The sequence below is a fragment of the Dipteris shenzhenensis genome, chromosome 2 (genome assembly GCF_047967505.1).
Source record: "Dipteris shenzhenensis isolate YYH24624 ecotype China chromosome 2, Dip_SZ_1.0, whole genome shotgun sequence".
Lineage (NCBI taxonomy): Eukaryota > Viridiplantae > Streptophyta > Polypodiopsida > Gleicheniales > Dipteridaceae > Dipteris > Dipteris shenzhenensis.
Window position 1 is genome coordinate 31,049,109 of NC_141597.1, and position 13,717 is coordinate 31,062,825.

At 41.0% G+C, this 13,717-nt stretch overlaps 1 protein-coding gene across 2 annotated transcripts in view; it reads left to right on the forward strand.

The window, feature by feature from the left end:
* ALF4 (aberrant root formation protein) overlaps positions 1-8,049 on the forward strand; it is a 29,283-nt gene extending 21,234 nt beyond the window's left edge. For both annotated transcript variants that reach the window (XM_087394928.1, XM_087394935.1), the window contains exons 10-13: positions 4,670-4,750; positions 6,824-7,027; positions 7,165-7,216; positions 7,387-8,049. In XM_087394928.1, the coding sequence (XP_087251054.1) occupies positions 4,670-4,750; positions 6,824-7,027; positions 7,165-7,216; positions 7,387-7,610 (561 nt within the window). In that variant the 3' untranslated portion in view covers positions 7,611-8,049. The remainder of the gene's footprint in view (positions 1-4,669; positions 4,751-6,823; positions 7,028-7,164; positions 7,217-7,386) is intronic.
* The last annotated feature ends 5,668 nt before the right edge of the window (positions 8,050-13,717 follow it).

A 13,717-nucleotide genomic window follows, 5' to 3' on the forward strand; every position in this document is an offset into this window, starting at 1 on the left:
TACTAGGTGGCTGTCTAACTTAGATAGTTGATTGCAAATTTGCGACGGGCGCACATAGGATGATTCTTTATTGATTCCATGTGATGGGCGATAGTTGCATCGTTGGTAAGCATACAATCTAGTGTGATAGCGAAAGTTGCATCGTTGGTTGCATACAACCTAATGCTCCACGATTGCACAAAGCATATTGAGGTGGTAGCTAATTGAGGGTGGCATGGTGGAGCTTTTTCATTATCCAACAAAGGAGAATGTAGATGATCTTCTTACTCAAGTACTTTCTTGGAAGCAATTGGAGTATCTACTTCAGCTTGTGGCTAGTGGTCCACAGCCAAGGACTGAGAGGGGTGTTGAAGTAGGGCAACGTGTTCTATGAGCCCCGTTAAGGAACATTAAGGCCTATGAACCTTGGTAGGCTCCACTCTAATCCTATCAAATGTGCAATGTGACAAATATAGGCCACGTCTCTGACTATGAATTAATTCCTCATCCTCGCTCTATATCATAGAGAAAATCAGCATGCCCAAAGAGCATGGCTTGGCGTACATATGAGCCCCAGGTGGTCTTACGATTGGCACTTTGTTGAATCTTCTCGTGAGTATATTGACTGCAAATATAACCATTAGATGTATCAAGCTCCTAAGCCAAGCCATCAATCTGTAGGAGATGATTGACTCAGATTGTGGTGGAGATGTCGATTCATGACAATCTACCAGGTGGCTGTCTAACTTAGATAGTTGTTTGCAAATTTGCGATGGGCGCACACAGAATGATTCTTTATTGATTCCATGTGATGGCGATAGTTGCATCGTTGGTAAGCATACAATCTAGTGTGATAGCGAAAGTTGCATCGTTGGTTGCATACAACCTAATGCTCCACGATTGCACAAAGCATATTGAGGTGGTAGCTAATTGAGGGTGGCATGGTGGAGCTTTTTCATTATCCAACAAAAGAGAATGTAGATGATCTTCTTACTCAAGTACTTTTTTGGAAGCAATTGGAGTATCTACTTCAGCTTGTGGCTATCGGCCCACAGCCAAGGACTGAGAGGGGTGTTGAAGTAGGGCAACCTGTGCTATGAGCCCCGTTAAGGAACATTAAGGCCTATGAACCTTGGTAGGCTCCACTCTAATCCTATCAAATGTGCAATGTGACAAATATAGGCCACCTCTCTGACTATGAATTAATTCCTCATCCTCGCTCTTGCTATGAATTAGGATATCATAGAGAAAATCAGCATGCCCAAAGAGCATGGCTTGGCGTACATATGAGCCCCAGGTGGTCTTATGAGTGGCACTTTGTTGAATCTTGTCGTGAGTATATTGACTGCAAATATAACCCTTAGATGTATCAAGCTCCTAAGCCAAGCCATCAATCTGTAGGATTGAAAATTGATGGCTTTATTTTGCCTGTGGTACTTAACTCACAGGTAAAGCACCATCATTGTTGATCACAAGTCTATGAAATAAAGTTATTTCTGAGAAACTTCTTTGGGACAACTCAATATATTCGTCAATTTCCTTACTCAGCAAACAGCATGAGCATTAGCAAACACATTGGTTAAGGTTTTAACCACTATGAGTCGACTTTGTTGAGTCGATGCTCTTTTGGGTTGTCAAATACCTTGCTGCAGGTCATCCTTTTACTGTCGGCCTTTCCACCACATTTGGGCATTTTTAGCTCGTAGAAGATCTCTGCCAATATAAAAAATAGTGGGGCAGCAGGTGTAAGTCGACTGCTCTTTTGGTTTGTCAAATACCTTACTACAGGTTGTCCCTTTTATTTTGGTCTTCGGGCATTTCCAGTTCATGGTAGACCTTGAGTTTGGAGCAGCCAGTTGAAAAAATAGTGGGACAGTTGGATGAGGACTTAGATACATTATTACATCACTAAGATGAATGTAGTAAGGGATCAACACTCTACAATTGGTCAACAATAGCCAGGCTATTGCTTGTCATGCTCCCCAAGAGCTACAAAGGTTTCATAACAACCATGATTATAGTGTCAACGGTCGGCACCGATTACATTTGAAGAGCTACAGAAAGAAGCTCGGGAGAGGAAGTTTGACGGATCCAATGACAATGCCTTTCTCATGTAGGGAAAAACCAAGGGTAAGTCCCAATCCAATGGAGACTCCAAAGAAGACAAGTCAGGAGATTCAAAGAAAAAGAGTACCTAAAGAAGAAGGCGGATCATAAAAAGAAAGAAGATGACAAGTCGAGGGAAGGACCAAATTAGAAGCTGCCAATGTCATCACAGAGAAGTGCTCACGACTGAGAAGTGCTCATCACTTGCAATGACTAAAAGAGGAGATGATTGGCATGCCGACAACGAAGCCTCAAAGCGCATATCAAAGACAAAGCAAAGGTTCAAGAACTTGGCTGGTGTTGTGCTGGATCATCTGTTACTGCCGGGGACTATCGAAGCTGCCCAACCAAAGGCATTGGGAGCTTCCATTCACAACAACTACGGGTGAAGATAAAATGAATCCATTTCACCTTGCTGATGCAGCAATCTCCTTAAAATTGCTTCAAGGATACGGATTATTGTTTACCTCACATGAAAAAAATGTCCCAAATTGGCTTTTATACATAGTGCACTTGCAAAAATAATTTATCTATCAACCAGCAATAATCTACTTGCATCAAACGAATCATTTACCACCTAAATATAATTCATGTCCACAAGCAAAATTATAGCTTTATATTTTGTGGCAGGTTATAGTTGAGCCACAGAATGGAAACGAAGTGCAGCAAGTTGTGGGCAACAAATGAAGGAACATGCAAAAGACTCTTGTAATCGTCCCGCTGGTTTTCAACCTTCCTGCTGGTGCAATCTTACGACAGCTCATAAATTACAGCAAAAACACTCTGAAATGCTCTCCCTCTCTCTACAGATACACTAGGGCCGAGGACAATTGTCGGGCTGGACCCCCCCGAAGACAGAGTCACACTTAATAATTTGACACGAATCGCGACACTTCAAGTCTGTGGTCATCGCTGGTTCTGATACCATGAAGGAACTTGCAGAAGACACCACTTGTCTAAAGGAGGGCACCGGGTACAAGGTGTCCTACACCCTTACCCCATAGCAGTTCCAAGCCCTCTCCCACTCCCAAAAAGGGCTGGCGGGATATGGGAGAGGAGTCTGAAGTCCTACTTATGTCCAAGGCTCACAGTATCCCAACATTGCTTATGGAATTAGCAAGCCACAAATCCACGTGCCACAAGGAGACGTTTCAGTCCTTTGTCATCCAAGCCACAAGGGGGTACACCAAGGTGGCTAGCCCATATTCAAGAATAGAAACAGTGACGGGCAACTGCTACAAGGGCTACTCCAACAGTAACATGCCGGGCTGTGGAGCTGCAAATCAGCCAGCCAATGCTGCTGCAAATGGCGGCGAATAGCAGCTCCAAATGGGGGCGAACTTGTGACAATCTTGCTTGTTTACAATCACCAATTCCAGCAGTTCAGCAATCTTCCACATGTCTCAGCGAAGTCTTATCATTTCGATGCTTATGATCTCTCCTTACTATTTTGCTCCAGAGATTAGGCAGACTTTGGGGAGGTGAGACAGGCAACCTAGGAATTTCAGGAATCCATTGACTTTGTGCGACGATCAGAGGTTAGTTTTCTATAGAGGCAGAGGTGAGCAGGATGGGATCGATTGGCTGGAAAGGTGCCTCTGCAACCATGGCAGGGCAGCAGCAGGAACCACTCTATACTCAATTCAATCTTGAGCTGGATCAATCGATCTCGATCTCAAGCACTGTGCTGTAGAAAGCCTTTGTTTCCATGCTTGTTCCATCTTCCCACTTCCTTCCTTTTTCCCCAAGCGGCGAGGTTTTTCACCTATCCACTCTTGTTGTGTTTTACACCTTTTTTATTTTGTTTGGAATCACAATAAAAGGTCTCATTCTTTGTCAAAGCATGCTCTAAAATAAGGATAGCCACTTGCAGCAGAGAGATGGACTGTTTGTTTTAATGGTTAATTGAAAAGGTACATTTTCAAAAGAACTTTGTCTCATTAGACTCTGCACCCCATCACTTAGTAATGAATCAATTGTCCAAAAGATTGGTTTTTGGATTTTTTATTATGAAGAGAAGAGCCTCATAAGTTGAGGACTCATCAGTTCGCCCAGCTCGTTTGCAGGGACTGGTTTGACTGGTTTCTTAGTTCTGATTTAAGTTCAGGTGTGGCCAACAGTAGGCCATGTTCAAATCTCTCTAAACATATCTTGGAAATATCTCCAAGCAGTGCCTCATGTAGATGGCTTCCCAAGTATTCGTTGTATGAGAAATATACAAGAAAAACTTCCTAGAAGAGTCCAGTTGGACCAATGCACTGCCTTGCTCTCTCGTAATATCTTTCATACTCGCTCATTGCATAACTTAGTACCATGATGCCTATCAAGTAGGGAAGCAATCTGTATGCTGATCGTATTCTTTTGTATTGTAGATATTCATATAAGCGAGCCACTGTCCCAAAAGTCTTACTCTTAAGCTTTCGAGTAACAAGATTGAAATATGAAAGGAAGGAAAGTAACATTTTACCATAATGGCTTATACACTTTGTTTACCATGCTTAAATAACAATTTATATATTGCCTCCTTTCCAAGATCGTATGGAAACATACAATGGTAATGCATTTTTTATCTGGATGAATGCAGATTATCACACAAGTCCTCCCGCCCTCAGAAAGATACACTCTCTTGAAAGTTCTTATTATGAATTGCAAGCATCCATCAATGGTGGGTTCGTAAACATGCTTTGTGTGCACCATGAGCAGATCTGGATATTATTTGTGAACCTTATATAATTTGGTATTTCATGAAATATTCTTTGGCTTTTTAATGTTGTATGTAACATTGGTTGCATCTAAGTAGATGGATGTCAAGCAACGACATATGCACGTGCGCTTATGTGTATGCCAGGCACCCATGTATGGACATGCACATGAAATTCAACAACAGATGGAGAACATTGCAAATGATTAAAAGTGAAAAGTGAAATTTTGAGAGATGTACATGTTCAAACGGAGAAAATCGAGATTAATGAGCAAGGCTAGTGCTTTGAGCTTTCTCCAATTGTAGGAAAGCGAAACCATAATCTAAATGCATAACATGATGGTAAGTGGCTTATGTGCCATTTTATCCATAAAAAGTGCTATGGATAAAGTAAAAGCTCGTTGCCAAAGCTAGACATCAGGACAGGCATATATCTTTAGATCTCAAGACTATGAGAAAAACACATGTGAATGTGCCTATATCTTATGTTCAGTCCCTTCTCTGGGCAAACCAACACTCCTTTGTGGGCTATGCCATGTACCTCATGAGAATACATGAAGCACACACATGGATCATAGAATGTTCATGCTGGGGTTACATTGCAAATAATAATTAAGTCCATGGTAGGGTTGAGCATTCCATTGGGTATCAAAATCCACAGTGTTGGATCTCTATATGCAAGCTGAAAATAGTTCTACGATTGGCTACACCCAAGCAAACGCGAGAATAGCCCGAGCTTGTCGCATTGATGGATCACCCAAATCCATCACAAAAGATAATTGGAGATTTGAATCCTTGTGTCATGAAGAAATAATCACACCAACAATTGCAACCAAGCGATTAACAACTAGAATTGAACTAGAGTTGCTATAAGACAATACAACTTTTGGGAAGCAATTTGGGACAAGAATCCTCTCCAAAACTAAGTGCTCCTCTTGCTGAAGGCTATTGAATCCTAGGTGGGGATAAGTATTGCAAAAGAGACAATTGGCCAAGCAAATTGCCTTATTGTTACCCAACCAGCACAAAACAAGGTACATTTTAGTCACCATGGACTATGCCACCAAATGGCACGTGCACCAGATTGTGACCTCAATGCTCCTAGATCCTAGACTTCATCAAATGACTCACATAAACAATGTTATGGATAAGTGTATGGGTCCACCACATGAGAAGCATGAGCAAATTGTTCGGAGTTGAGCATACAATTAATATTTCTAGGGAATTGGATGCCTCTGGTTAGTCCTTCCCGCCCTTCCTCACCATTTCTTTTCCTTTATATCAAAGGGAAAAAACAGTGGAGGTACGAGACCATAAATCATGGAACATCATTGCACGAACTTTATGTACATTTCTAGCCTGATCTCTACTAAAATCATGATTTGAACTACATTGATATGACCATCATGAGCATCAGAAAAAACCACCGTGATATATATATTGCAAGAGCTAATTTTCAACCCACAAAACTTGCAAGTAGGACTTTCCATGAACACCTTATAGTGGCCTATTTTTGTTCGATGTGTAACTATCCTGTTGTAGGTTTTGGAGTTATGCTGTTATGCAGTTGTAGCTCAGCAACCTATAACCTACTGTATTTAGAGAAGTCAAAAGGTGTCATATAGCGTGATTTCCAAATTCCCCCATATAAACTTCTTGTCTTAAAAGTTTGTTAACCAAGGGCCTGTCTTTAATCAACGATTGTTAAAAGAGAATTTAGTATATCACTCTTTATAAAGCCAGGAATTTGGCCCTTGGTTTGAAAGCAAGCCTGTGTTTCTTTCTACAGCATGCTTGGAATTCTTACTGTCTTAACTTCCAGTCCTTTAGCGGAAGGGATCGTAATTAAAGGAGTGCTTTTTTTAAAACATGTTTTTGATAGCTTTTGTGGTTTTGATAGGGTATGAAAGCTAAAACATGCTGGTAGGGCTGGGTTTTCTGCTTTATGCTAGTTCTAAATGTTCACAGAGAACTTGCTTTTCCTTCTGTCGACAAGTGAGAGTGATTTACATTGTCACTAGGGTTGCTTCTTTTTAGGTCTCTCTTCTGTTTGGTATAGTTAAAGAGGAGGCTGGTAAGGCTATAAATTCAAGGAAAGAAGCTGCCTTGGAAGCTGGAGGAAGTGGAAACGATCCCAGTTCACAGTCGGCTTTTGCAAGTCCGGAAGTAATTGAGCTCATTGAATATGTTCTTCGACCTCCTGCTGGGGGGCCTCCTGACCTTCCAGACCAGATCGATGCGGTACTGTTCTTACCTTAGCCTGCCCTCGTGTTTCTTGGGATTTCATGCATCAATGATCCAATTTTTCTGAGCATGCTTTAATGCACCTTCTCCTAAAGTAGGTTTTTCTGGGATCACCATTCCTTCATCTTCTGCAGATTGTAGCTGTACTCAACTGTTATCGCTTTCTTTTAATCAGAGAAACCACAGGTACTTATATATTACTCAGGTGAACGTAATTTCCACTGCATTGTTATATGCTTTTGGGACCATCTCCATCTCAGTTATCTAGGAAAGAAAGCAATGGGATGCAGAAGATGCATTTTTCATAAATTTCCAGTAACAGCTGTTTTCAATATAACCTGTGTCTTTGGTTACAGGAAAAACCAACTACACCGGAGTTTCATTTAAATCAAAGCTCCAAGAAGCATACTCCAACTGGTTTTTGCCTCTCCGAGCTGTAGTTGAAGGCCTAAGGCAAAATTTAAGTGGTGATGATTCTGAATCAAAATTGTACATGCTGCTTTCTTTGGCTAACTTGGAAGGCGTCCTCTATCGTTGTATTGAGCTTGTTGAAGAAGCCATGAGGCAGTACTCGACCTAACTATTTAAAAGGAATCCCTTGCAGTTTGTTATCTAAAGCATGATTCATTCCTTCAATTTTGGGCATGTTCTGCAAAAGTGTAAGGGCAAGCATTTTCTCAAGTCAGATGGCCTCGTTTTATGCTGTGTCAAAAGAGCTGTAGTTGTAACGTTACTCCATTGAAGAGTGAGAATTTTGTTCTAGAGAACTCAACGGCAACTAAGTATGGGCATTGTACATCATGCTTGTACAAATACTGCTGCAAGGTAACGTTAACCAATTCTTGCGTTAAGGTCTCCCATCACTATGACTCGGCCCTTTTCTCTGAGTTCAGCCACATCAAGACAGTGTGCTTCAAACGCAGCCCTAGGGTCCACTCCGTGTCTACTGTAAAAGGGTGACTCATGGTGAGGTATGTAGCAACCTGCAAGAAAGACAGGGCATTTGCCAAGTTCTATTTTCAGCCACATGTATCTTTTGTATTTGTCCACTTTATGAAGGCTAACTTTTTCTGTCACGTGTTCCTTTATCATGCATGCAACACCTCCTTGCCCTCTTTTCCCCACTTGCCGTTGGTATATTGAGTGCACCACATATCCCGGTATCTCTGGGATCGTGCATGTTTCACTTTCCCAAGTTTCTCCTAAAAGGATGATGTCTGCATCGTGAATGAAGGGGGGGGGGGGGGTGGTATCAACACATGTGAGCCATTTCAATCATTCCTACATCACCACAAAACATACAACAATATGTATTGAAAAGTTATTTACTTCGAAAATTGCTTCCATGTCATGTGAAAAAATGAAAAAGGGAAAAGATTGCACCTAAAGTAATCGCAACTCAAACAAAATGAGGACAACTACAATCATTTAGATATAGATTTTAATGGCACCTATAATTGAAAAAGATGATCACACTCAACAAAAAGGAGATGAGACTACACATGAGACAATGTCAAAACATGGAGTGCAACATAGGCCAACAAAATCTTGTGAATGGACTTTGGAGTTTCATTTCATGGGATTGAAAAAAAGGAAGCTAATCCCCAACGATAAGGTAAAATGTGTTTGTCTTTAATTTTTTTCCATCTAGGACGAGGTGCAAGGTTGGGGGGTGGGTTGTGCCCATGCATGCAAGGGCAAGGGAGATGCGGGGGAAGGTGGTGTGTGTGCGCATGCGCGAGAAGGGAGGTGCGCGGGTGCGGGCGCATGCAAGGGGGAATGGGGATTATGCATACATTCGAGGGGACAAGGGTGCACTCAAGGGGGGTTAGGGTGTGCAGGCAGAGGGTTGGGAGGTGCACGTGCGCACAAGGGAGGTAGGGAAGCAGAAAATCCCACTCGAGAGAGAGACACGAGGAGATGGGCCACGGGGGAGTTGTGGAGTGCGGCAGGTTGAATCTCAATGGATCGTAGCAGCAAGGCTTTGCCATTATAATACTTGGCCACATATTTAAGTCGTCTGCAAAGGATTCATCTCCTCGATCGTCTAGAATTGCCATTCAGAGTCCACGAGGCGACTCCTTCGGTCATCTCAAGGGAGGCTCTCGACACATGCTCTTGGAGACGCACAAGTGTCCCTACTATGAATCGAGTAGCAACCGGGGAGGTAGAGAGCGTCGCATCTAGCATGAATTTTAACTTAGAAGCATTCAATCATAATCCTACACATGGTAGTTTTGCGCTACTGGCTTTTCAACCAAGCGCAATGATCAATTATGTGAATCAACGGTTCCTCTCGTACTAAGATTATTATTGGAGCATCGCTCATGAGTAGGGTAAAACTAACCTCTCACGACGTCCTAATCTGGATGCCTGACTTATGCAATGTGATGGAGTAAAACTTATGTATCACTCTTTTCATTCTTTTATCTATGTAGAGTATGTAAAATATTTTTTTACGACAAGTACCCATCGTGGCATCTTATAGCAACGTTCCCATTGCACATACAGATGCCTATACTAGTTACACATGGTCTCCATACTAGCAACTCACGTTGTAGTAACCTTGATCCATAGTCACGATTTGCATATAAATTTCTGCATGTAGGAGCAACTTAAGTGCATAACTCGGTGTAAAGGTATGGTTATGGAACCATACACATAACATAGACTATGATGATCTCTCGTGCAAAGAGTCACTCCTTGACATAGTGATAGTGCACCTCAATGTGCTTAGTGTGAGCATGAAACATTGCATTCCGCGCAATTAGCAATCTGCTCTATTTCTCAATGAAAATAGGAGCGGTGGATGGTTGTCCCATACCCAAATCAGAACATAAAGTTTTTGAGCCAAACACTCAATTATTGAAAGTTGTCCTGCACTCAGCCTCACAATTGGAGGTGGCTACTTGCAGGTTGCTTTTTACTAAGCCATGATATGCATGATTCATCAAGAAAACAATCCAAGGTGATAAGTCTCTTACAAATAATGGAATATCCTCTTTAGAGCCTATCAATGCCTAATTCTTGGGCTATGCATGAGCCTGATGAACTATGATACCCCCAATCATGTTTTGCCTTTTCGACATAGAGGGTACTCTTAGTTGGACTGTTGTAGAAACCATGTGCAATAAAGTATGTATTTTTTTATATGAGGCTCTAGAAGCATGTTATACAAAGTTTTCTTTGAGTCTATAAACTTTGGCTTCTTGCCCTTTAAACACAAAACCATGAGATTGAGGTGCACAAACATACTCCCATCCATGGTGTGCTATCAAGTGCATGATTGCTGATAGTAGTATAATATTCCAACCTTCTAGATCGGTTGTTGGCAACAATCGAGGGTAGGGACTTTTTGGCCACATAAAGCATTACATTGTAGGCTTGCCAAACCTTTTACGTGTATTTATTATACGAGATGGGGGTGCAACAGTCTCATCAAAATCAATACCTTTATACTGAGCATAATGCTTTGCAATTATAGCAGTTAACACTACCATTAGCCTTCCTCTTGAGCTTGTATACCCAACCAATACCCTTCTTGCCATAAGGCAAACCAATCGTATCATTCTTCATACTCATCTTGCATGGCAGACATCCATTGCTCATTCTCCTCAAAATGTGCCCATGTATTTTGCCCAAATGCACCCCTTGCCCTAATGGGGGATCTCAAGTTGTGGCAACTATTGTTCCTTTTTAGACATAGCAACCTACCAAATTTCAAGTAACCAAAGTGAGCATTCCATAGCTCTGCATCTATCACAACATGTGTGGTAGTAATTGGGCATGCATCACATGCTAGTCTCTTTGGCAAGCATAAAGGGGATTGGCATGATGCAGCCAAGGCAATGATGGTATCACCATCACTACATGAAGCGTGCATTTGTCATCTATAAATTTCATCACTAAACCTATCCTAGCAATAGTTGCTAAAACTAAGGATAGGTTCTTCTTTATTCATGCATGACAAGAACATCTCAGAGTGTAATTGTCCCAGCAGTTGTTGCAATAGTGAGCTCATCCTTATCAACTCCTGTCATAGGATAAGAGGAATTGTTTGCACAGATAATGACATCTCCTTGAGGAGAAGAACCAAGAGAAGAAAACAAATCATGCTAACAATTGATGTGCTTGATAGCACCACTATTGAAATACTAAACATGTGCATCTAACATTGAAAGGCATACATTACAAATAGAAGGATTGTAAGTGCATTGCACAATTAAGGCATAATTAGCTGACTCATTCTCTTCTCCATTAGATGCTATTATATTTGTCACAACCATGCCAACATCCCTCTTCTTCTCTTTCTACACTCATTAATCTGGCGACCAAACTTATATCATAATTTCTTGGCATCCTTACTAGAAGAAAGGGCTAATCACCCTTGAGCTTGTTGCCCCCATTTGATGAGGCTTTTCCCCTGCCTCTCTGATTGGCAGCAAAAAAAGCTTGATCCCAACATGCAACATTGTCTTGATTTCCTTCTATAAGAGCACGAAAACTAGCTCATCAAATATGAGGGCATTAGGATTACCCTCCATCGTGAGCAGATGGTAGATGCAAAACTATGGTAAGTGAGTGTTTGGCAATTCTTTGAGAATAGTGAGCATCAATGAATTGTTGTTCACTTTGTGACAATAAGGGTCAGAAGTGCACTCTAGAGCAATAAAGATGAGATCATTGTGTGTGTAGAGTAGTGGCAAACCTCCACTTGTAATATCTTGATCCTAAAAGATAGTATGATTAATCTAAAAGTATGAGGCTAGCCAAAATCCTCTCTAGAAAAGATCCAATCATACTTGCAAATCAAGATCTAGAGAGAGAGATACTAAAACCAGAGAGAGAAAGACTAAAAGCCTACCATTTTTTGAGGTCTCCCCACTTTGTGGAGGGACTCATGAGATTCCCTGACTTTGTGTAGAGACTCAAAAGGGAAAAGTGGGGGGACCTCTTGAGTCTCTATATAAAGTGAAAGACTAAAACTAGAGAGAGAAATACTAAAAGCCTATACTTTTTGAGGTCCTCCCATTTTGTAGAGGGACTCATGAGGTTCCCCCACTTTGTGTAGAGACTCAAAAGGTCCCCCCACTTTGTTCTCGGGGGGACCTTTTGAGTCCCTCCACAAAGTGGGGGAACCTCAAAAAGTGTAGGCTTTTAGTCTTTCACTCTCTAGTTTTAGTCTTACTGTCTCTAGATCTTGATTTTGCAAGTATGATTGGATTTTGGCTATCCTCATCCTTTTAGATTCATCATATCATCTTTCACACTCAAGAAATTACAAGCGGAGCTTTATCACTACTCTATACACAATGATCTCATCTTCTTTGCTCTAGACTGCACTTTTGAACCTCGTGGCCACAGAGTGAACATGATAATAGATAGTTGGTGCCATCCAATGTACCCTCTAAAACAAGCATCCCAATCATATTATTGCTAGCCATTGTACCAACAAAAAATGGAACTAACCCCACAAGGTTCATTATACCAACTCGTTTCACTAGCCTATAATTACAAAAGTAATGCAAAAGAAAGGCCTCAAAGAATATTACTAACAAATCCATGTAAGGAAACGGGGCCAATTGCAAGTACTTGGGGATGTGACTGTGCAAGATGAGTGTATTCAACTATCTTGGAATGAGAGCAAGCATACATAAAGTACACTCTTAAGTACACACTCACACCCACACACAAACCCCCTAGTGAGGAAAAAGTGGCCCAGGCTTAACCCTAGCTTACTAGCACCAAGACACCAAAAAAACATCAATTACTTTAAGGAACAAACTCGTCACGATTATTATAGATTAAATTTAAAACATATCCACTTGTTACTTGCATACAATTACATCAATTTGTCAGTTCACTAGAGGTTGATTGTACGTGTGCAATGTATAAATCTATACATGCTGCAATGTATAAATCTTTAAATATTCAATAACTTGTTATTTTTATACAAGTACATCAATTTCTTAGTTCACTAGAGGTTGATTGTACATGGTGCAATGTATAAGTATATACATGCTACAATTGTACTCACTACTAGAATTGGTAGCCATTCTTGCGATAAATTTTGGGGTAAGAGGTTAAAACTTCTCACAATTACACCCACCCCTTATATTATACATAGCATGTTCCATCCACATTTTAAAAATTGGAGGAGTCTAAGAAGTATGCATGCACGAGGTCATACTTTTCCATTACCTTCTTTACTCCTTGTTGTATATTTGGCAACAGTGAAGATCTTGTAGCAATCGTATGCTATTTAGAGATTTATGGACCAGCATCCTCATACACTTTCTCAAACAAAAATGAAATAGTTCTCATGTAGTTGTACTGAAGGTGCACCTTATCTCTCATCCCATTCCAAGTAAAGCCTATTCATAGTTCCACGGTATAGTGTAAGATGTTCCAAAAGTAGATACCTTTGTTGAGGAACATCATATGTGTTTCTCTAACAGTCAAAGTGTGGCAAAAAGGCAATAGGGTCTGACTCTATCTTTAATACTAAACTAAAAAGATTGGGAAAAGGTGTAATATTCATTCTTTTCAACTAATACAAGTGTACAATGAGTCACTTGAGTGTGTGCTCCTAGCTCTCTCTCTCTCTCTCTCTCTCTCTCTCTCTCTCTCTCTCTCTCTCTCTCTCTCTTTTCTTTCTCTCTCTCTGGGAAGATGAGTGGATATGAT